The 22,606-nt window shown below is 43.1% G+C and overlaps 2 protein-coding genes across 7 annotated transcripts in view; one reads left to right on the top strand and one right to left on the bottom strand.

The window, feature by feature from the left end:
• DOCK1 (dedicator of cytokinesis 1) overlaps positions 1-22,606 on the bottom strand; it is a 265,954-nt gene that overhangs the window by 149,853 nt on the left and 93,495 nt on the right. The gene's annotated exons all lie outside the window — the stretch shown is intronic.
• INSYN2A (inhibitory synaptic factor 2A) overlaps positions 1-22,606 on the top strand; it is a 39,951-nt gene that overhangs the window by 9,963 nt on the left and 7,382 nt on the right. The window contains exons 2-3 of the mRNA XM_069020267.1: positions 2,327-3,485; positions 18,379-18,450. Coding sequence (XP_068876368.1) covers positions 2,332-3,485; positions 18,379-18,450 — 1,226 coding nt within the window. The 5' untranslated portion in view covers positions 2,327-2,331. The remainder of the gene's footprint in view (positions 1-2,326; positions 3,486-18,378; positions 18,451-22,606) is intronic.

Genomic DNA, 22,606 nt, shown 5'->3' with positions numbered 1-22,606 from the left:
CCAGACTGTTGTGGAAAGTCTGCTTCCTGTAGTTCTGAAGTGCAGAGTTTTGGGGTTTGACAGCAATTTTTACAACAGATTTTAATGTGGTCCAGTTGCAAGCTGAAGGACTGGGTTTGTATCTTACACACCAGTTTATTCACTAAAATATTCCCAAATCCCAGCCCTAGATAGACAAAAAGATGGATGTCTGTACTCCCTCCTTACTGTGGGCAGAGTGTCCCTCAAATAAAGGCATTAATTTCACTCACAAACACAATTACAATTAAAATACAGCCCAAACCAGCCAGGACAGGACACTGCTGTTCCCCCACAACCAACTCCTTATTTAGGGTTTCAACCAGAGCAAAAATTCCTGACATTCAAATGTAGTTTATTCCCCCCAGAATCATTCCCTATTTGTACCTCATGTGTTAAAGGCACAGGGATTACTGATCGTATCCCCTACTCTCATTTTATCTTCACACTCTCCCCTCAGAATTTCCATTTTATTCCCTCTTTTCCCCCACAACAGGGACTCGGTCACCTTGGTATCAGATCCTAGGCTTGTATATATAAAGTATCTGGTTGAAAACCAGGATCTGGCAATCTCAGATTCCATTATTTGAATGTTTCTGTCCTGAATTTTTCCCTCTTTTTGCTTCTTCTACAGACTTTGTACTACAGAGTCACAGAAAAACTTCTTCCCCCTCTCCAATGACTGCAGCTCCCTCACCACTCCCTGAGCATCCCAAGTCAGACAGAAAAAGGCAAACCAGGGGGATTCTGGAATATTTCAGTTCCTTGCTCACCAATTACCAGTGCCAGGGAGTTAAAACATGAAAAAATCATTAAGTAATTACACATTTTCATGAGATTTTTGACCCAGAAGTCCAGCCTTGGACTCTCTGCCGTGCACATCTGTGTCTATCTTTAGGGAAATGTTACTAATAGTTTTAAACCTCATAAACATCCAGTTTTCCACTGAAAATGATTTTCTTCTTAAGCTTTCTTCCTTTAAATATAGCCTAGTCAAGGATTCACTCCCTTGTGCCTGAGTTGGCTTTCTAAAACATATGCTATTATGGCACTTAACTCTTCAAGAGCTTCACATATTTTATTAAATAGACAAAGGAATTTTAATTAAAAACATATTTCAAATACACCTGGAAGTCCCTTTACTTGTTTTACATTGTACTCCTGAGTCCCTCTGAGGGTTTAAATAGGAGATACATGCAGAATATTTGGATTAAGTGGGAATTTGGTAATTCAGCAAGTCTCAGGGAGAAATCTGTGCAATGGGAAAGTAAAAATTACAACTTCAAATGAGGTGTAAAAATGAAATCTTAATTATGCAGCTACTACAGATCCCCTATGATCTGTACAACCACTGGGGTTTGGGGGTTTTTTTGGGTATGTGCTGCGTTAAGCACTTGGCATCTTCTCCTCCTTGAGGAGGGGCTTATATTCCAATGGCAGATTAAGTAATTTCTGTGAATCATCACAGGTTTGGAGGTTTTTTTAGTGCTTTAGGATCTTTTGGGATAAGCAGCTGTACCATAAAAGCACATTACTGCTTCTAGGAAAGGATGAGTTGTTTTGCATTTGAAGCAAAAGCTTAATTGATGCACCGCTGACTTCCTCCAAAACTTCACTAGTTCATAAATTTCACACATCCAGCACTACCAACCAGTTGCTAATAATTAATCTGTATTTAGTTTTAGCCATGAGGTAATTTTTTATAAAAATCCAAATAATGACACCTCTAATGACCAATTAATTTCTTGCAAAGAATGCTGAATACATTACACAGCAGAAATGTGTTTGGTAAGCAAGCCCACTCTAAAAATAATGCCAGTTTGACACTTCTTGCTACTAAACATTTGCATTAAAGGAGAATTAAGGGTGGGCAGAGCTCTAAACTGTTCTTCATTTGGACAAAGACACTTGGTTTTCAATCTCCCTGTAGTTTGTACTATCAAGTAAATTCAGAGGACTGGCTTCCTGGGAGCACATATTCCCGAAGGAAATTGCTTCCTGGGAAGCCCTGGCATGACAGTCACGGTCCTGTCGTGGCAAAATAGGTGTGGAAAAACTTCTGGCACCAGGAAACCTCCTCTCTGAGGAGCAGGTGTTCACAACAGATCAAGATAAGAAGCGCAGTTAAGGTACAAATCTCTAGAAAATCACCAAGGGCTGCGACTCGAGAGAATCGCGCGCACCGGTCGCGAGTTGCAGCCATTTCAGCGGGATCAGAGGAATGGGGCCCAAATACTGCAAAGACCTAAGGGGGAAAAGTGACATTTCTATTGTAACTTGAGGCTTTTTGCACTCTTCTTGGCTGCAGGCATCATGGTGAGTAAGGAGCCCAGCAAATGCTTACTCACCGCCTCGGACAGCGACGTCGAGCCTGCGGCTTCCCTGGCGCTGGAGATGAAATACGCGCTGGATCCCAACCGGCAGATCAAGAAACGGAACAAAGCCCTCCAGGTGAGGTTTAAGGATATCTGCGAGGCCCAGAACGAGCAGAGGGACAAGCAGCTCTCCACCTCCTCCACGCAGGACCCTGACAAGAGGGAGGCCAAGGCCATTTCCTACAAGACAGCCTACCGCAAGTACATGACGGTGCCCGCCCGCAGGTCCATCCCCAATGTCACCAAGAGCACAGGAGTCCAGACATCCCCTGATCTCAAGAAGTGCTACCAGACCTTCCCTCTGGACCGGAAAAAAGGGAATATTCTGAAAAGCGCCTCGACTGTGGACACACTACCGAGCGAGAACAACGGGTTCCTGATCGAGGTGAAGGACAGGGAGGGCCGGGGCTCGGGGGAGGCCGCGGCGTGGGGCAGGAAGGCCGGCAGCCTGCAGACGGCCGAGTTCATCTCCCACATCTCCGAGCGCCCCGCGCACGACAACGGGGCCGAGGCCTGGCAAAGCAGCGATTTGCACAGTTCTCCCAAAGAGCCGCCTCCTCCTCTGCCCAGCTTGGCCGAGCCCGGCGAGGAGGAGCTGGCGCGGCCGCCCGGCCGGGGCAGGGCAGCAGCAGCACGGCTGGGGAGCGACGAGGCCACCCAGCCCCTCCACGGGAGGGTCTTCAAGACTGAAGTGGCCACCGTTTACCTGCCGGCCTCGCAGCCCGACCTGCCCGGCCTGGGCGACTGGGGGCCGTGCCCCGAGGAGGACGACAAGAGGACGGTGCAGCTGAACGGGGTGCAGCCCCCGGCCAGAGATGCCCGAGTGTGCGTGGCACGGGCGCAGTGCCCGGCCCCTGAATGTAGTGACCAGAGCCTGCAGGTCAACGTGGCACCCATGGAGGAGAGCCAGCCCTGCCGGACGGCCGTCGCCGTGAGCCAGGAATGCCAACAAATCGTGCCTCACACCGAAGTTGTGGACTTGAAAGCGCAGCTTCAGATGATGGAGAACCTGATCAGCTCTAGTCAGGAGACCATCAAAGTGTTGTTGGGTGTTATACAGGAGCTAGAGAAGGGAGAAGCTCACAGGGAAGGGTGAGTAGAAGCTTTTTTAATGAGTATGAGCTGACTGAAATGTCTTTTCCATCAGTGCTGCCCGTGAGTTTGCAGATGCCAACGCGCCCCCGCCGCCGCGCACGTGGCGCTTCTCACACGGAGTTTTGCTGCTCTAGGAGAAACCTGCCAGCAGCATTCAGATTGCTGTCTGCTAGTCCCAGGGTGTAATTAAGTAATTATTTAACGAAGGGCCCATAATACATCTTCTTGTGCCTTTTCTAAGGAGCACAGAACAAGCCGCTCTCCAAACAGGATTAGCGAGGATGTTTTCACATCAGCAACTTGCATTAGCCATAATTCCTCACACGGCATGAAAAGCAGCAGCAAAACCTTAATTCTGTAAGAGACTTACCTTTTTAAGATTAAGGGATATTATTACAACTCCTAATATAATTCCATTAATGGCATACGAATCTCGTCTGGTTTCCTTGCACCTGCATTTTTCGTGGTATTTCTTTCAGAAGGAAATGAAATGAGAACTTTGAATATCAGTATCTTCTTCAGAGCTTTCACACAGCTCTAAACACAACAAACCCAAGCAGAAATAAACAAAATTGTGCTTATCCCTAACTTTCATTATTTAAATCAATCCATAAGCCATTAAAAATATTAGAAACTGTAACTCAGTACAACCTTTAGTCTTTACCTGGACAGTTCAATCCATCTCTTATATCACCTTAACAAACATTTTGCAGACTGACTCACCTTAGTTCCCTCATCTTTATTCAGTGAACACACCTCACAATGTATGCATGCTGTTTGTATGTTTTGAAATATTTCTGTAATTAAATCCCAATTTGCCAGAAGAAATCAGGATTTTAAAAGGAAGAAGCCAGCAGCTTGTGCTACTTGAAGCAAAACCTGCTTTCATTTGAGTCAGAAAGGTACACCCTTAATTTAACTTTCTTTAGGAATGTAGAAATCATGTGAATCCTTAAAACTCAAAATGTTTGGCATTAAGAAGTCATCTTAGTTGGATCCTGCTGTCAACACAGCCTTTGTGGTTTTAGTTTATTTTACAGCTGGTTATATTATTATTTCTATCCATATAAATTGTCGATTATCTAGATCAAGGACCTTATCAAGTCCTGGATATTCAGACTGGGACGTTTCTTGACCTACCTGAAAGCCACACAGGCTTCAATGATCTAAAGCTATTTTCCAACCTAAACAACTCTATAATCTATTTTTTTTTAAATTACTATTCAGAAAAAGAACTCCCCTGACTTTCTTAACTTAGAGAAACTGCAGGAGCTTTGCAAAGAGGTGCCAAGCTGCTTTTCAAACCACAAAATAGAGACAACTATTTCATCATCATAACTCATCAGCCGCTCAAGAACCCTGAGTGCACAAACACCCACACCAGCCCCCAGAGGCACCTGCTATAAATACCTCTGCTTCCTCCATACAATTAGCCATCCCTATTTTATCCTTTCCCAAAGATAGTACAGCCACAGGTGCAGCAAATACAGGTTTTTTTATTGCCCTGACAGACCAGAGCTGTTAATGCAGCCGACATTAAGAGTGTATCCCTGCCCTCAGTGCAAAACAGATCTTGACCAAACTATCCAGGATCGTCTTCAAATAATTCCCCTCCAGCTGTCAGCCTCACAAAGCTGTGTTAGCCCTAAAATGGTGAAATTATCCATAAATCCCAGTTTAGAACATCTCTACAGCCTCTCAGACACTCAGACTCATGCACTGGAGTTTACAAGATTCCATTTGGCCAAAAAGAGCCTATTTATTAGCACTGCTTTCTACCTGGAGCCCCTTCCAGCTGCTCCTGCACATGCTCCAGACACATCCCAGACCTGCTCCCTCCGTGCTGGGCAGGAAGGTGTCGAGATGGGGAAGGAGGGAAAAGAAGGGAGATGCACACTTGTGTATTTTCCAATCCCTGCACTCCAGATCCCTCTAATTTTGTGGCTGTTGGATGATTTGGAAAGAGACTGCACAGCTTTGTGCTCAGGACCTTCCCCAGTGATCCCTCTCCCGAGCTGGGAGAACACTCTGTTCTCCTGCAAACACCAACACATCATTAACATGAAGCCTGTCTTTATCCCCAGCTCCCTCAAATTACACAACTCTTGCAATAATAGGCTGCCCCATCCTTTTATTAGAATAATTCTTGCCAAATGCTGCATTCATCCTACAACATCTTTGCCACAGACCCTGTGTAAACTATTACATATCTCCTCAGTGTCAGCATGTTGAGCTTTTTTTCTGCTATAACCAGGTTTAGGTCAGTTTATATCAAGAAGTTAAAGCAATTCTACTGTTTATTGTAGCATCTTCCATCTGCTAGAACAGTAAGAGATGGTCTGTATTTATGGAACTCTGCTGCTTTTCTGATGTACATTAAATTCCTTAGAAGAGCACGCTACAAGAAACAGATACAACTAACACACTGCTGGTAAAGAAAAAAAAAAAAGAATATGAAGGGGGGGGGAAAACCCATCAAAAGCAAAAAACAAAGCCCCAGCTAAATTTCTTAATCAGATTTTTCTGCCTTTAAGGAAATCAGTGTTCTTTAAGTGCTGTTGTGGTGCCATGGGACTGGTGCTCAGCGGATTCATTTTCACTAATATGCTGTAGGTCCTGAACTGCTATTACTGCAATTCATCACTAAATGAGTCGATGCCAGCAGAATTGTAGCAGCATCTCTGAAGGCAGCAGTCTCATCCTTTGGGTGACTATCATCTATGTGTGCTTTTGAAAATGTCAGTGCTACATCATCTGCAATTAGCAGCAACAGCCAGCACTCAACTCTGCTTGAAGGGAAGGGGAAAGCCACTGGAGCAGGAAGGGAAACACAGACCCCGTGATCCCCATCCCAGTATCAAAGGGCATTATTAAAATTCTGTATTATGTGCATCATTATTTACTAAATCTTTGCCAAAATGGCTGTTTTGCCCTTCTGTGTGGAAGCTTCTACAAAAAAAGCACATTACATCCCAGCAAACATTGCTGGATGCCTTAAGTCATGCATGAAGGAAGTGCAGAGCTGCAGCTTCAATTAAGAGTCCCAGCTCAGAGTTAAAAAGATGTTGAATATTACATGATGCAGGGTGCAGCTTTACAACACAAACCCGGTTTTATGCTCCAGTTTTATTTTGATAAATTATCAGTGATCTCACTTTACAGACATATTTGTGTTCAGATAGAGAATTTAGGAAGCCAAATGTGTGGAGCATCACTAAGGCTGACAGGACTGCGAGTAAAATGGGAGTTAATCATTCTGAAACCTGGCTAACAAAGATCTGTGAAATACATAACAGGAGATGAGCACATAATCAGAAATACTTTGCTGCTGGAGAACAGCAGTGACCTGCCCTTTAAATCCTTTCTGTGGAAAGGAACAGTAATCTGGGCCCTCCTCATTATACAACAAATCAGCAATTTTAATAAACAAAGTGCTCAATTTGCCACACAAAAACAAGTCAGAGTATTTTGACTCTGCCAGGCCAAATGCTACACATTAGACAAGAGTTAAATGAACCTGTTTCAGAGCTAATTTATATTCATCTATTAGTCAGCAGTGGTTCAGGAATTTAAAGAGCTTCTCAACAAACTCCTTTGAAGAGGCTTTGAGAGAACACATTGTCATGGATGGAATTTAAATGTCACTTCAGGCTTTCCAATGACTAAGGGATTTTTGTGCCTCATATTCTCATTTCTGAGCAGAAAGCCCATATTGTGTGTCTGGATGGAGGTTTGCACCCAAGGGAAGAGGAGAGCAGGGAGCATCCTCACCTGAGTCCTGCCTGAGCAGCACTGCCAGCACTCATCCTCAAGGTCATCCAAACTGATCCTCCTGCTCAGCAGTGATGGCAAGTGAAAGTCAGGGAGCCAGAGCAATTATTGCCCAGATTGTTTGCTCTGCTCCCTTTTGGGAGCCAGCCCAGCTATCCAGAGCAGACCAAGGAGACAGAGCAAATCAAGGCAGGAACAACCTCTGCTGTTCAAACCAACTCAATCCATCCCCACACCAGCCAATACCTTCCAAACTTGGGAGTTCCTTATTTCACACCTGGAGAAAAGGAAGCTTAGAAGAGTTTCCAAGAGCAGAGCCTGTAAAAGCACAGCCTTTGGGAGCGATGTGCCAGCTGCAGGAATGATAGGACAGGGCTTGGTTTGGGACTACCCCCCCTTAGTGGTTTTATTTTGATTTTTATCAATGGGAACCCTGGCAAAGGAAAGGTTTAACAGGACCATTTCTAAGAGAAAACCTGGAAATGGAGGGAAGCAATAGACAAGCTAAACTACAAAAGACAGCTGAACTACAAACAAATACATGAAAACCAGAAAGAATACAGCAAATTCCATCTGGGATGCACAAATTGTGTCACATTCTGAGTGACTCCAGGTTTTGGGAGACTGTAAGAGCAGTCCTTGGGAAGAGGACTGTGATGAGTGCCTTCATTTCCTGCTGTGACCTTTACATCCATCCATCCTGCCTGGAATGCCCTCTGGAATGGTCACAACTCATTCCATTATCCCCTGAGACCACCTCCTAAATTCTTCCCTCTTCTCTCTCACTGGAGCTGCTGTATTTTGGGGTGTGCATCATTTAGAGATCACTCCCAAACACCTTGGAAATTGTAACAATTCACCTTCCTGAGGCAGAGCCAGGAAATCTCTTTGGATGCATCTTCCTTAGTCGAGGAAAAGGAGGAATTTTTCCACAAACCAGAGCTTTGTGGGTCTTGTGATCCTTGGGCCAGTGATGGTTGAGTGGTGCTCACTCAACCCAAAGCAGGAGCAGTACTAAGACACCAGAAGTCCATTTATCTGCCCTCACTGTAAGAAATTTGGTTTTCCAAGCTCTAAACCAGCCCTTCTCTGCTCCCCCAAGCACAACAGGAGCAGAGCAGGCACACACTGACCTCCCTCACCACTGGAACTGTTCCATTATATTCCAAAACTCCATGGAGGTTATTCCAGTACCTGCTGCCAGTCCATGGGATCTCCTTGACCCCTCTTATTTAAAATTCTCTTATGTAAAAACCAACCAACCAACGAAAGCTGATGATATAAGGCTGACCACTGAAATATCCAGCATTATTCAAGGCAAAAAATCTAGCATCGCCCAAGGTTTAACCTCAAATTCCATTTTTTAACCTCACATTCCATTTTTTTCTGAAGTAGCTCCCTAAAACCAATCTGGAGTTGGATCTCCAAGGGCAGGTACCAGGAGTAGCTCAGAGCACAGTATTTCACAGGCCTTCAGAACATGATGAGATTTATATTTTTGATAGCATTTTTCATTAGAGTTGGACACATTTATGCTGGGGCTGAGAATCCAAGTTTCAGATCACACTGTCAGAGTGGATAAAAAGGGCAAAGTCTCACAGTTCACAGACATCCTGGAACATTAATGTGTAATAATTCAGAGTACCTGGGTACTATAACATTGAAGATAGAGAGCTCTTAAATAACCCTGCTGTCAGAGCCACTTTCTATCAAGCCTTTGTGAGGAATAGAGTGGTGGGAGGTTTTCAGCAAGGAAATGAGGGAAAAAAAGGGAAAAGTGAACCCTTAGCAACAGCCAGAATGTGGGCTAAACATTAAAAAGAAAAGGAACAATCTTTTTGCAAAGTTACTTGGTATTAGTACTCTGTTTTCTCCAAAAAAAATGCCACTAGGAACGTTCTGAGTCTCAGAAAATACAACTGATTTTGCTAATATAGTCCAGCTTTTTATTTGCATATACTGTACAGGCACAATTTAATGGAAATGTATTTGAAATACTGAGAAAAATAATTTGATTTCTATCTGGTTGCTATTCACTGGACTTTTAAAACCAAGATGAAATGTCATTCCCCACCACACCTCCCTGTTCCAGCCAGGATCAGCAGCTTCAAAGTGCAATTAAGGTTCAGGACTTTTCCAGCAGGTTGGCTACAGGGAAAAAGAGGCCAATAAAAGCAAATTCCCACTATTCAAATCTGGAAACACTGATGAAGTCTATAAACGAAAGATTAAAAAACAGTGCAAGCAAACAATGTTCTTGCTAAATATATCCCTGGGAATTACCATGGATCAGAAGTTTCCCAAGTGTCACCAAGCTGCCCAAATCATACACCTGCAAGGAGAGTTTTCCTGCTAAATCAGTCTTTTTTTAAAAAACAGGATGACTGAAGGTAAAGAATTACCAAGTTTTCACAATTAGGATAATCCTTTAATAACTGCAGTTTGGCTGTTGGCAGTATCAGAATGCAGAAGCAGAGCCTGTAAAAATGGGACCAAAATGAGCTTTACAGTGTTAAATTTCTCACTGCTGTTCCTTCACCAGGAGATGAAACAACAGATTTCTAATTGACACCTCCTTCTGAGCCCCAGTGCTTGCACAAAGGTACAATTATCTCTTATCCTGACTGAGGAGAAATGGCAAAAAAAGAAGAAAAAGACTCCTCTGAAGACGGGGGTGTTTTATTTTTAAACTGCCAAGGCTCCAGCTACCCCAGGTTCCAGATTTGGGACGGGCAGTTCAGTCTCAACAAAGCTCCTGTGTAGCACATCCAGGGAACTGAAGGTGAAAAGCTGGGACAGGATGGAGAGCTGAGCTGGATTCAGGTACCTGGGGGTTGGAATGAGATGGTCTTAAAGGTCCTTCCCAACCCACACCATCCTGGGATCTGTGGCCTGAGGAAAATTTAAGTGAGGAGGTCCAGGCATGGATGTGTCCATCCTCCCTGATCCCACCTCTGCAGCACTGCTGGCTCTTTGGTGGAGCTGTTCTCACACCTGAACAAAACTGAGGTGCCCACACTGTTCCACAGCTCTTACAGGTTTCGCTTGGAGCTTTGCCAATACACAGGAATTCTGAAGATGGATGAGTAATTCCCTGCCACAGAACCATTTTTTCCATGTTAAGCAGCAGTTAGTAAAATATTTAAGTGAAACTGGGACAATTCTGAGCTTTCTGTGATAATTTTTGCATGCCACAGAGCAGCAATGGAAGGATCAGTGCTCCAGGTCAACCAGGAAGGAAAACTGCCATTCCAAGGGAGGCTGGAAATCTCTCCAAAAAACAGTCCCAACTGTGTTTGGACCTCTTTTCCTAAATAGGATGATGATAGGGGATGTTTTCTACCCCATTACTCACTGCATGAACCAACCAGAAGAGGACAGACAGAACTATGTGGGGGAATACTGGGATTTTTTGCCCTGGATTCCAGTATCAGAGAATCACTAAATGGATTGGTTTGGAAAGGACCTTCAAGACCATCCCATTCCACCCCCAGCCATGGGCAGGGACACCTTCCACTATCCCAGGTTGCTCCAACCTTGCCTTGGACACTTCCAGGGATCCAGAGGCAGCCACAGCTTCTCTGAGCCTGTGCCAGGGCCTCACAGGGAATAATTTCTTCCCAATGTCCCATCTCCATCCACCTTTTTTAGTTTAAAGCCATAGAAGCTGTGTGTGGTCCAGTAATACCTCAGGATGAGAGGCTTGACTGCAGAGGCCAGAAGAGCTATTTTGGAATTAAGAAGTAAGTTTACACTCTGGAATGGTTTGAACCTGGCATGGGTTAGGTCATTCCTTTGATAAATGAGAGATTTGTTTACTTTACTGTCATCCACACAAGCCCAGAAAGAATTCCAGGGATGGGACCTGGAACTGTGCACAAAACTCAAGCAACTGCCCAACTCCTGGTCTGTGGATTCTCCTCAAACTCCCATTATCCAAGGAAATGAGAAAACACAAAGTACTGGGACCTGCTCAGGCTGCAACAGGAAGAGTTCAGCACTTCCACAGTCCTTCCTGCTGGTTCTTTGGTGGCTTTTTTTCTCCATCCTTCTTCCAAGTACAGAATCCCAGAATCATTCAGGTGGGAGAAGACCTCCAGGACCATCAAGTCCAAGCTGTGCCCGATCCCCACCTTGGCACCAGCCCAGAGCACTGAGTGCCACATCCAGTCCGTCCTGGAACACCAAGCACTGGCTCCACACAAACACCAGGATCAGTGGCCAGCAATCCTCCTCCCTCTTTCAATTTTATGCTACTGCACAACATGTGGAATGTTAAGCAAGTCTGGCTGGTGCAGTTATTATTTGAAGCCAGTGTAGGCTTAGAGATACAATGCACAAAGGGTATCTGAGCTGGCACTGAAACATCAATCACAGCAAAATGATGAAGGAATACCACAGGTTCTCATTTCCCCCATCTTCCCTCCTTATAGAAACAATTCCTGTGAGCAGCCTCAGTTGAGAAGTCCAAGCCAAGCAGAATCTCAGGTGTTGTGTTTTAGTAGTAGGAACTCCTCAGCTCAGGGTGGGAGCAGCAGGAGCTGTGAGGGCACAAGGATTTCCACCCTTTAACACATCACCCCAGCTGGCCCCAAAAGGTACACACACACAAAATTCATTTTAAAATCCCGTGGATTTGGGTGTCTAAAGGCACTGGGAAGAGGAACACTTGAAGCTGCAGGAAAGGATGGGTGGGTGAAGCAGATCTGATGATGAGCTGCAGGCTCAGGAGGCTCAGGGCATCCAGGTAACAACCCCAAATCCAGTCCTGAATCCTCCATCAGGCAGAAACCACAGCGGAGAGATTTGGGATGAAGGGGGAAGGGACAGAGCTCATCCCAGCCTCACTACTGGAATGTGCTCCCAGACAACCTGCTGGAAGTGCCTGGCCTAAGAATTACACACCAGCAATGCAGCTGCTGTTCCACCAGAGCAAATTCCCTGAATCGTTATTAACACCATGAGCTGACATTTTAATTATCCTCCTGATTCTTCTGATGAGACAACAGAGGCACAAATATTCAGGAGAGATGTTAGACCTTGTACACACCTAATTCCTGTAAGATTTCATTATTTCACTTGAAAATCATTTTAATTCTCTGCGTTCTCGCCGGGGTTTTTTTTTTTCAAGTAACAGTCCTATTAAAACATGTATTTATTTTTTTTTTAAAAAACCACTCCCTGACTAACCTGAGTGTAATCCAGAATGTATTTACAGGGTGAAAGCACTTGAATTACTGTCGTGGGAGTCGTGCCGTACGCCCACAGTGCAAATACCTCAAAAAGCAAATTAGTCATCTGCTTCCAACTGTCAGGAGGCAGCAAAAGACAACAAACCACTGTCTTGGAAAGAGCCTGAAAATCTCACCACTGAGCTTCTGTACATTGCAAAGGATTTTTTCAGAAGCCAAATCAGTAATGTCAGCCTTGAAGTAAAAAGAGAGCGAAGAGTGTTCAGTGTGGGAGTGTCCAAGGCCAGGTTGGATGGGGTTTGGATAGTGGAAGGTGTCCCTGTCCAGGATGGGGGTGGAATGGCATGAGCTTTGGAGAGAGGAAAACTGTTTTCATTAAGGTTTACTTAATCCTTAGTTGGAAAATCACCCAGGAGCACAAAGCTGGGATCACTTAGACCTGTGTGATCTCCGAGTGCTCCCAGAGGAAAAAAAAACCAAAGGGAAATGGGGAAAACAGAAAACAAAACCACAGAAAACAGAAAAAGAGTTAGGAGGAAAAACCAAGAAAACCCCAAAGCACACCAGACCCTGAAACACATGGAACAAATCCATGTTTGCATCCAGAAAAGCCTCAAGGTAATTCCTCAAAGCACAACATCCATCCTGATTTTTATCAGGCTGTATCATCTCTAAATGCAAACTGCTAATTGGTAATTATCAACTTCAGGAAAACACAGCAGGAGAAAGGTTAAAACAATTTTTCTACTCTGAAAGTGATTTTTCAGAACACCTTTAAAGGAGCCAAAGGCTGGCCCAAGGTGGTTCAGACCTGCCCAGATCTGGTCTGGGAGCAGAATCTGAAGTCCTTAAAGGAACCAGAGGTTTTCATCCACTAAAAACCTGATTTTGCTTTTACAAAAGCATTTGTATGAGGCTTCCATTGAACTAAAGTGGTAAATCTTTCCTAAGGCAGAATAAACCTCTAGGGGTAAGCAGGATTTATTTTAACCTGCAAAAGACACACAAGAGATTTTTCTGCATTTTACGTGGTTGAAAAATGACTTACTCAAGTCATAAGGACAACTAAAGCTCTTGTGACAAAGTGGAGTCATTTTATTGTGCCAAAAGGCAAATTATGTTCATAATAATAATAATGCAAATTTTCTCTTGAAGCCCAGTTATCAGAATTATCAGTTCTGTAATACTTCAGAGTGGAAAACAAAGACTCTGAGAAGTTCTCCATCAAACTGTTGATTTTTAAAGGATTCTTCTGTAAAGATGGGAAACATTAGGCCAGGTTGGATGGGGCTTGGAGCAACCTGGTCTGTGAAAGGTGTTCCCGTGGCAGGGGGTGTTACTGGGTGGCTTTAAAGATCCTTTCCAGCCCAAACCACTCTGGGATGCTGGGATCCATGTGTTTAACCAGCTGTGCTATGAATTGTCCCAGCAGCTCTAGGAAATAATAATTTAAAAACCCCAATTAATACAAAGACTTCAGGAGAAGCAAGGCCTGCACTTCCTCTGAGCAGGGCCAGAAGTGTCACTTCAAGCACACTTCAAAGGCCCACTGCCTGCTTAAGATAATTTGTTTCACTATATTTAAATAACAAACATCAACCAAAAAAATATTCTTGAAGTCTGTTCGTCCTCCTTGGTGCTGATAATACACTAAAAGTGTGAGGAGCATCAGGATCATCCTGATCTGTACCCAGCACAGCCACTTCTGGAAAATTCTGCCATTAAGGGACTCAATTTATATCAAGTATTCCCTGCATCCCAGCAGAGAAAGGGAAGACATCCAGATCCAACAGATCTATCCTTCTAAATCACTTTTGAAGAGTTTTTTCTTTGTTTTTAATAGATGCCCATATTAAAGAAAAAACAGCATACACAGATCTAAGCTTCCCTCTCCCAGTTCAACAGGGTCTCTCTAATTTATACAAGCAAGGAAATATTCAAATGCAAAGATTTTGATGTTAAAGTTGGTATTTTTGAAAAAAAGCCTCCAGCAGGTGCACAAATTCTGAGTTTCACAGGGATTTAGAGGGTGTAATCCCTTTAGGCTGCTCCGAAAACTGCAGCCTATTCTTAGTTCCTGCCAGTCCACGTCAGCAAAATGGCTGTTCTTCATTATAAAATTTTAATAGTTGGGAGTGTTAATTGAGGTTAAGCTCAGGTTCTGCTCGGAATGCTAAAAAAAAACCAAACCTGCCAGAAAATGAAAGTCTCCTGAAAATCACATGGGAAAACGTGTGAAGAACTGGAGATGAGATCTGCTTTCCAAGGGGAGATGCAAACAGAGCAATGGAACTCACCCAAATCCATCCTTGCTCCAGGACCTGCAAGGCCAGGTGGGACAGGGTTTGGAGCACCTTGGGACACTGGGAGGTGTCCCTGCCCATGGAACTGGATGGGATTTAAGGTCCCCTCCAACCCAAACCAGTCTGGAATTCTGCGATTCCATGACCTGCCCATGCTCTGCACATCCACGTGGAAACAGAAAATACAGGATCTAAGGTGCAAAGGATGAAGCTGTGGAGCAGTGGCTCCTCCTCAGTGGACATCAGAACACATCCAGTCCAAAGAAGTCTGAAACTCCAGGAATAACCCCTGGGATCTAAACCAGGCCCAACCCAACTTTCATTTCTCTAAAAAGGCGACAGATTTTCTGTAGGAAACTTGGCTTTGTGAAAGACTTGACATTTGAAAGAATTTCTTTTTACCAAAAATAACAACTGGTTTACTAATGAAGGACAAAGTTTTTGGTCTCTCTCCTAGGCTGGAATACCTCCCAATTTATTTTTAGGAGGAAGGAAAAAAGCAGCTTACTCAAAACACTGCATGGCACAAGGAAAGCATCAATACCCAGAACTCTGCTCTCCTCCTGGTATCCAGACTCTGCTCTCAAATCCTTGCTAGGAGTTAAAACTGAGGCAAACTCTGTTTTTCAGGAAGTCTGCACTGAAAATCAACCTCATTGCCTAAAAACTGCATGGAAATGCTGTGCCAGTAGTGAAATCCTTGCTGGCGTGAAGGAGATGAATTCCATGCAAGTGTTTGTGTAGATAATTATGTGAAAACAAGAAAGTAAAAATCCAAAGCCCTGAGGTATCAACAACAAAATTCTTTCATGAGGAGTTTAATTTTTATAGAAATAATTGAATTTATCCTGTTCTAACACTCATGTAATTCCGTCTTGGCTAAAGAGTTCTCAAACTGCCAGATGGAAACCAAACACTGGGAAACCATGGAGCGTTCTTGGGGCTTTCAGGGAATTCTAACAAGATCACTCAAAAAAGGAAATAATAGAAAATATGTAAAAATCATCTCTGAAAAGCTCAAAATACTCAGTAAGGAAAAACTGCTTTAAGAAAATTTAATTGAGAATTGAATTGGACTAGAAAATGAATATATCACTATAACCAGTGGAGACTGAGAATTGCAAAGATGCTAAAACCAAGCAGAGCTGAATACAGCAGTTGAGAAATCAGGATTTCAAACTCATCACCCAAAAACCATCTCATTTTTAAATACTTACATCCAAGGACCATTCTCATCAGCTTAATGAGTCTGCCTTATACCAGCAAATATGTTTTTAAGTATATGGAAATCTGGAATTACTGTGCATTTAAAGACCATCAAATCATAGAATGGCTTGGGTTGGGAGGGACCTTAAAGATTATCCAGTTCCAGCTGTTTGCAGGACTCCAAAGGTGAATGAAAATGTCCCAACTGGAAAACAGCTTTGAACAAAAAACCAAACCAACTTTAAACAAAAAACCCAAACCAAGCTGGCACCAGCACAGAGAGTTTATGGCTTTACCTATAAAGAGGCTCTCTCACAGCAGAGCCACATCCCTCTGAAGGCAACTACTGACTGCTCTTTATGTCCTCAGTAAAGAAAGGCCTTCCCCAACTCATCTGCAGACTTTAAACGTTGGATCTTTAGTCAGAGCTTTTGGTAGCTGATCAATAGCTTGGGAAAAAAAAAAACATTTTACAAGTCTCAGGTTCATAGTAGTGATAATTTGAATGTCGAGTTGTGAAAGACTTGAGGAGGGGAGATGAAAATCAGGAATTGTTTCTCCTCCTTGAGAGGATAAGAGCAAATATAAACCAGGAGTGGGGATTTTCCCAGAAGGAGCAGCACACAAAGTGGACATTTTGCTTTGGATAAATTCTTCTGCACATCTGAAGGAGAGTGGGTTTAGATTAAATATTGGGAAGGAATTGTTCCCTGGGAGGGTGGGCAGGCCCTGGCACAGGGTGCCCAGAGCAGCTGGGGCTGCCCCTGGATCCCTGGCAGTGCCCAAGGCCAGGCTGGACATTGGGGCTGGGAGCAGCCTGGGAGAGTGGGAGGTGTCCCTGCCCATGGCAGGGGTGGAATGGGATGAGCTTTAAAATCCCTTCCAACCCAAACCATTCCATGGTTCTGTGACTTGGCTTTGGTGTTGTGATAATTTTTAGCCATGTTGGTAATCTGAGCATATCCCTCTAATTAAAAAGCAATTTTGAGGCCAAATAACAACCAGCACCTAGAACAGCACGAACTCCACGATGCATTTTGCTTTTAGAAGGGAAAAAAAAGTTTTAAAACAAGTGAACCCACCCTCTTGTGAGCTTCTGTTGGTGCCACCACAGCGCCAAGAGCTGCACCCACAGCCCCAGAGCCTTTGGCTGTGACACCACCCCAGCCACTGATAATCCTTCAAATCATAAAGAGCAGTGACACAGGCCCAGCTGATCGTTTTCTGAGCTACAGAAACAGCCTGAAGCATCTCAGAAATGCTGATTTTTCAGCGTGGGGACAGGCACATGGCACAGCTGGTGCAGAATTTCCCACTGACACTTGATACTGCACAGGCTGGATGTTTTGTCAGGTAAAAATTAAGCCAATTTTTTTTTCTCAAATGCTGGATTTTTCCTTTTTCTTCACAGGGCAGCAGAGGAGCAGGTGCCAGGGCAGGGAAGGGGCAGAGATGCCCCTGGTTAAGCAAAGCAACCCCAAATAATTGGAGGTCAATCAGCTGAACTGCCTGGGCTTGAGAGCAGAACCTGCCTCCAGCAGCATTCCCTGAAGGAATCTTGACTGGATCTGTTTTCCACATCTCCAAAGTTCCCTAGATGAATTATTTCCCCACTTCTTCTAAAAACAACTATGAAGAAGCTTTGCCAGCACTTGTTTGTATGTAGCAAACTGAAAATAACTTTAAAAGAGTCGAAATTTGTGATTGGTACTTAGATTTTTCTTTGTAAAATGCACAAATACTGACTTAACAATTTGCATTTTAAACTTATTTGCATGCCAGAGCATTCATGTTCTATTTTAATGAAATATATTTATTTTAATGAAGATTTTATGTATAAAAAAGTACCTGCATACCTTAAAAACCCTTTTTTAATTAAAAGTGACCAAGGCAGAGACAATCAGAGGTAAATGAGAAGTCACTGCTGCAAGAGACTTCAAACCAGAGTGTGACAAAGCACAGCTGCAGGCTAAGGGAACACAGGAAATGTCATTTCAAAGGCACTTTCTTCCTTTTAACACACAAACATCCCTACAACAAATCTTCAGACCTCACTGAGAGGCACAAAATTCCTAAACAGATCCCACTTTGCAATAATATATTCTGTATATTCCTCCTGATATAATGGAGGATTTATTGCTTGACAATCAGAGTTTGCTTAGTGTGAAAGTGGAGAAAAACATTAATCCACCCCAAAAAGCAATTTCTTAATTTCAGCTGAATATGCCATTTTTGATGCTGTTTTCCTAGCGGCTGGATTTTTGTATTCAATAGTCAAGGCAAAAAAAATAATCCTGAAGTTCTGATTATTATGAAATAATCCTGAAGTTCTGATTATTATGAAAAAAGAGTCATGGAAGGCAAAGACTTGTTAAAATAAATAACTTTTTTAGTTCTTTTATGTTCTTGTGCTTGCAGGCTTTCCTATCGCACCGGTCAGGACACGGCCAACTGTGACACGTGCAGGAACAGTGCGTGTATCATCTACAGGTAGGTCAAAAACCCCAACATTCCCATTTTATCCTGAGGGAAAGCAATGATTCAGTCACTAATGCAAGCTCAGCAACTGGCCTTGATGCTCCAATCAACACAACAGAAAGTGAACTTCACTGAATGAATAAAATTCAGCACCTGTGTAAGTCTAAATCAGAAAGAGAGGATCGTGGGCAGCAGAGCTGTGGGAAAAGTTTTAGGAGGTGGGAGCTTTAGTTTGAAATTGCTGGAGGTATTTAGGACTTCCTGACCAACAACTCAACTTCAAATTTACTTTTATCTGCTTCTACACCTACTTTAGATTTATTTTTATGGCAATAACAACCAGACTTGAGAAGTCATTTGGAGAGAGGGTCTGTACAGCAAAGAGAAGCAGATACAGATCCCATCTACAGTTTTAGAGTAAAATCAGGGTTAGACAGGATATTGGGCAGGAATTGTTCCCTGGGAGGGTGATGAGGCCCTGGCACAGGGTGCCCAGAGCAGCTGGGGCTGCCCCTGGATCCCTGGCAGTGCCCAAGGCCAGGTTGGAGCAGCCTGGGACAGTGGAAGGTGTCCCTGCCAGGGGCTGGAATGAGATGAGCTTTAAAATCCCTCCCAATCCAAACCATTTTCTGATTTTTATAAATGGACACTCCTATCCAGGCCTTTTTTTTTTTTTTGGCACATCCAGTGAAGGAGTAATAGGCACTGGGCATGATGTGAAGCTGTCATGAGGCTGATGACGTGTTTCACACTGACAGCTTAATTGTCCTCCTCCTTTGGAGCCTCAAAAAACCCAACTGACTGTTTGCAGGCATTGCAGGTGAGATGAAAACAAATGTGTCTCAGGATTTCAGCAGATCAGGCAGTGCAGCACGAATGAAAATGCACAAAGTTGACAATTCCAGTGAGGACAGACACTCAAATGAAGGTACAAAGACAGGATTTCCCTCCTCGCTCCTTAATTCTCTGCTCAATCTGCTTTAGGCAGAAGAGCTGGAGCTGTTTAATTATGAATTTTCACTGCGAGAAATAAAAGGAAAAAATGGTGGAAACCTCCAGCTCCACCTTACAACCAGCCACAACAGGGTTCTGTGCAGGGGCAGGGACCAATTAATGTCTTTATTCCTCCTTTAAAGCCAGTTCAGAAGCACAGAAATACCCAAAGCCTCCTGTGCCTCCCTTCTCCTGTGCAATTCCTGGCTCGGGGCAGCCTGGAGGTACAACACAGCCCGTTTCCATCAGGGAATTATCCTTGTTTCATTAGCTAGGAAAAAATCCAATTAGAAATTTTTGCAAATCTTCATTTCTGCTCAGTGGATTTTAAGTGAAGGAAACTTGCAGCTTCAATTCTTGCACTCAGTGCAGATGAAATGATTCCAGAGCAGCAGGCTGGCAGAGTTTCCCAACTGAGAGAGGATGGAGTGAGCAGGTCCAGCTCCCCATTCCCACCTGAAATGCCTTTGGATATTTGCCTCAAGGCATGTTTGCAGGGGATGTTTGAGCAAAAACCAGCTCAGCTTTGTGCCAGTTTAGGGGAATTCGTGCTGCAGGCAAGAAATCTGAAACCAGAGACACAGCAAAGTGGGGGAAACACGAGAAAAGGGGGTTAGTGAGACAGGATAAAGCCAGAAGGGATAAACCAGGAATTCACTGATAAAACCAGCACTGGGATGTCCTGTAGGAACTTCTGGTCCTCCACAGGGCCCTGACACCTCTGGAAAAAGGGCAGCAGTTCCTGTGTCAGGCTGGGATGAAATCCAGATGTTCTTTTGCCAAGGATTTGCACAGAAAATGCTGCAGGGAGTGACCCGAGTTCTCTTTAGGACAAAACAGCTTTTAGGAACAGAAATTAAAACTGTTCCAGGTGCATCAATCCCTGAGGTAGTGGAGGGCACTGGACCTGTCAGAGCAGGAGGTTCTTCTTAGTCTTGAGCTCTTTTTCCAGTTAATACATAGAAGACACTTAAAATACATATAACCAATGCCCTTATGGGACAAATTGATATTTGAAGAGAAATCCTTCAGTTTGCCATAACTGACTGGGTGGGTTTTTGAAATATGATTCAATTTTGAGCATTGTAACATTAAAAAAAGAATATTTAGAGCTGCTTCAAATCTTTATTTTCAAGCAGCATCTTAGAGGAATGATTAAGTCCCCCAAGTGCATCCTGCAGTGGCAGCAGGTAGAGCACAGGTGAGGAGGTAGAAATCCATGGAAATAAATTCTTCCCCCTCCAGATGAATTTCCAGAATATTGATGTAATTCAGCACAAAAGCCAGAGACAGTGGAGAAGGCAAAAAAAAAAAAAACAACCTGCTGTGCTTTAAAGGGTTTTTAGCATCCAAAATACCAATACTGTCAGTAAAAATTCCAAGAATAGCCTTTTGGGAACACAGTTATTTTACATATTAAATTTAAATGGTTTTGTTAAGGTTACAAATCTATTTAGTATTATTTTCTCTTTATATTAAGAATATATATTTCTTAGTACTAAAAAGAAAGGAAAATCAGGTTACTTTCTCATTTTTTAAAATAAATAGGAAACTGATCAAATATTAAAGAGTATCACAAAGACAAAATAGCAATACCCGAAGCTGCTTTAAAAATCAGAAGGAAAAGAAAGACATCCCCATTTGGGTATTCCATTTTCCTCAAAATTCTGCTTATTTCTCCAAGTTTTTCAGCTTGGAACTCCAGACCTTTTCCACTGACACCTTTTCCCACTGCACCAGAGCAGCCACAGCCTTAAAACTGTCACTAAAAAATACTCTTTATAACATTTCCAAGCAGAATTTAAAACAGTAGCCAAAAATGTGATTAAATTGTAAAAAAACCCCGACCACTTTACCATTTTCTCCATCAGTTTCAATAGTCATGAGGTCACAGAACACTTCCAAATACATCTGCTACAAACACAACACGAATTTCTGTCTGATGTTGATGCACCATGGACACTTTTAAAGACACAGAATAAGTTTTATTGGGGGGTATTGCCAGGATAAAGTCAAATTCTGAAGTAAAATCTTGCTGTGAAGAAGGAATTGCATTGAAATGCAGAAACTGTGGCAATTGTGAAAAACCCCAAACCCATGTGGACTCAAAGCTTCCCAGCCTTTTTTATTCTATAATTATCTTCTCCTGGAACTTTCCTTTTCTGTTCCTGTTTAATTTCCCATCCCATGTGAATGTTAATCCTGGAGCAGGAATCTGCAGGAGAAAATGGGGCTTCTCCTGAATATTTTGGTGCATTATTCTCAGGCCTCTAGCAGGAATTATTTCTGGGAAGGAGCATCTTGTAGAATTCCTGCTGGATTTCCCTTTAGGCAGAAAGGTCAGGAATTTTCAGCAGCTTTTACAAGGAAATGTTAACTTCGAGAAGGAAACTTTTAGGAGCTGAAATCCCAATTTTTGCCTGGGAAAGAAAACCAATCAACACTCCACTATTATAGTTCTGGGGGGAGGGAATCCCTCAAAGCTGTCTCAGCCATTAATGTGGCTACTTTTGACTCCTTTAAAATTTTGATTTATGCTGCTGTGTTTTATTTTATTTTAATTTGAGGTGGACTCTCAGTATCCAGCAGAAAATGTATTATTAGAATCTATAAAATGTAACTCAATACAACACCTGCAGGTGAAACAGGTTAAAATATGGGGATCAAACTTAACCAGGCAGCACAGAGCCCACATGGAGGCAATTCACTTTTAAAGGTTCAATATTTAAATATTAACTATTCAAATTAATAAACTGTGGCAATAAAAAGTGAACATAAGGCATCAATCCGTAGGATAGCAACAGTCTGAGAAAATCAGGTGATTAAATGCTGAGAATAGTAATTTTCATCACCTTTTTATTTCCTACCCACATTAATTAATTTACATTTTCTCATCTTATCTCTGGCCTGTAAGATGCTTATTGGAAACAAATGGATCTCAAAGGCTCCTTAATGCTGGCAGTGCTTTGGATCCCAGGCTGTGGTGATTTTCGGGCTGAAACAGGGAATTCAGCAGAGATTGCTGGGAAGTGCATTAAGCTCATTTTCAAGTGATTAGTGCTTATCTGGATCTCGTTTTTCCAGGATGTGGCAGGCACTAATGCCATGTCATCCAATTAATGTGACCCACAAGGAGACATGAAGGAATTCTCTAATTCCTGCTTCACCTCCCTGC

Source organism: Aphelocoma coerulescens, chromosome 6 (assembly GCF_041296385.1).
Source record: "Aphelocoma coerulescens isolate FSJ_1873_10779 chromosome 6, UR_Acoe_1.0, whole genome shotgun sequence".
Lineage (NCBI taxonomy): Eukaryota > Metazoa > Chordata > Aves > Passeriformes > Corvidae > Aphelocoma > Aphelocoma coerulescens.
The sequence above is the reverse complement of the archived record's forward strand: the minus strand, read 5'-3'. Positions and strand labels throughout refer to the sequence as shown.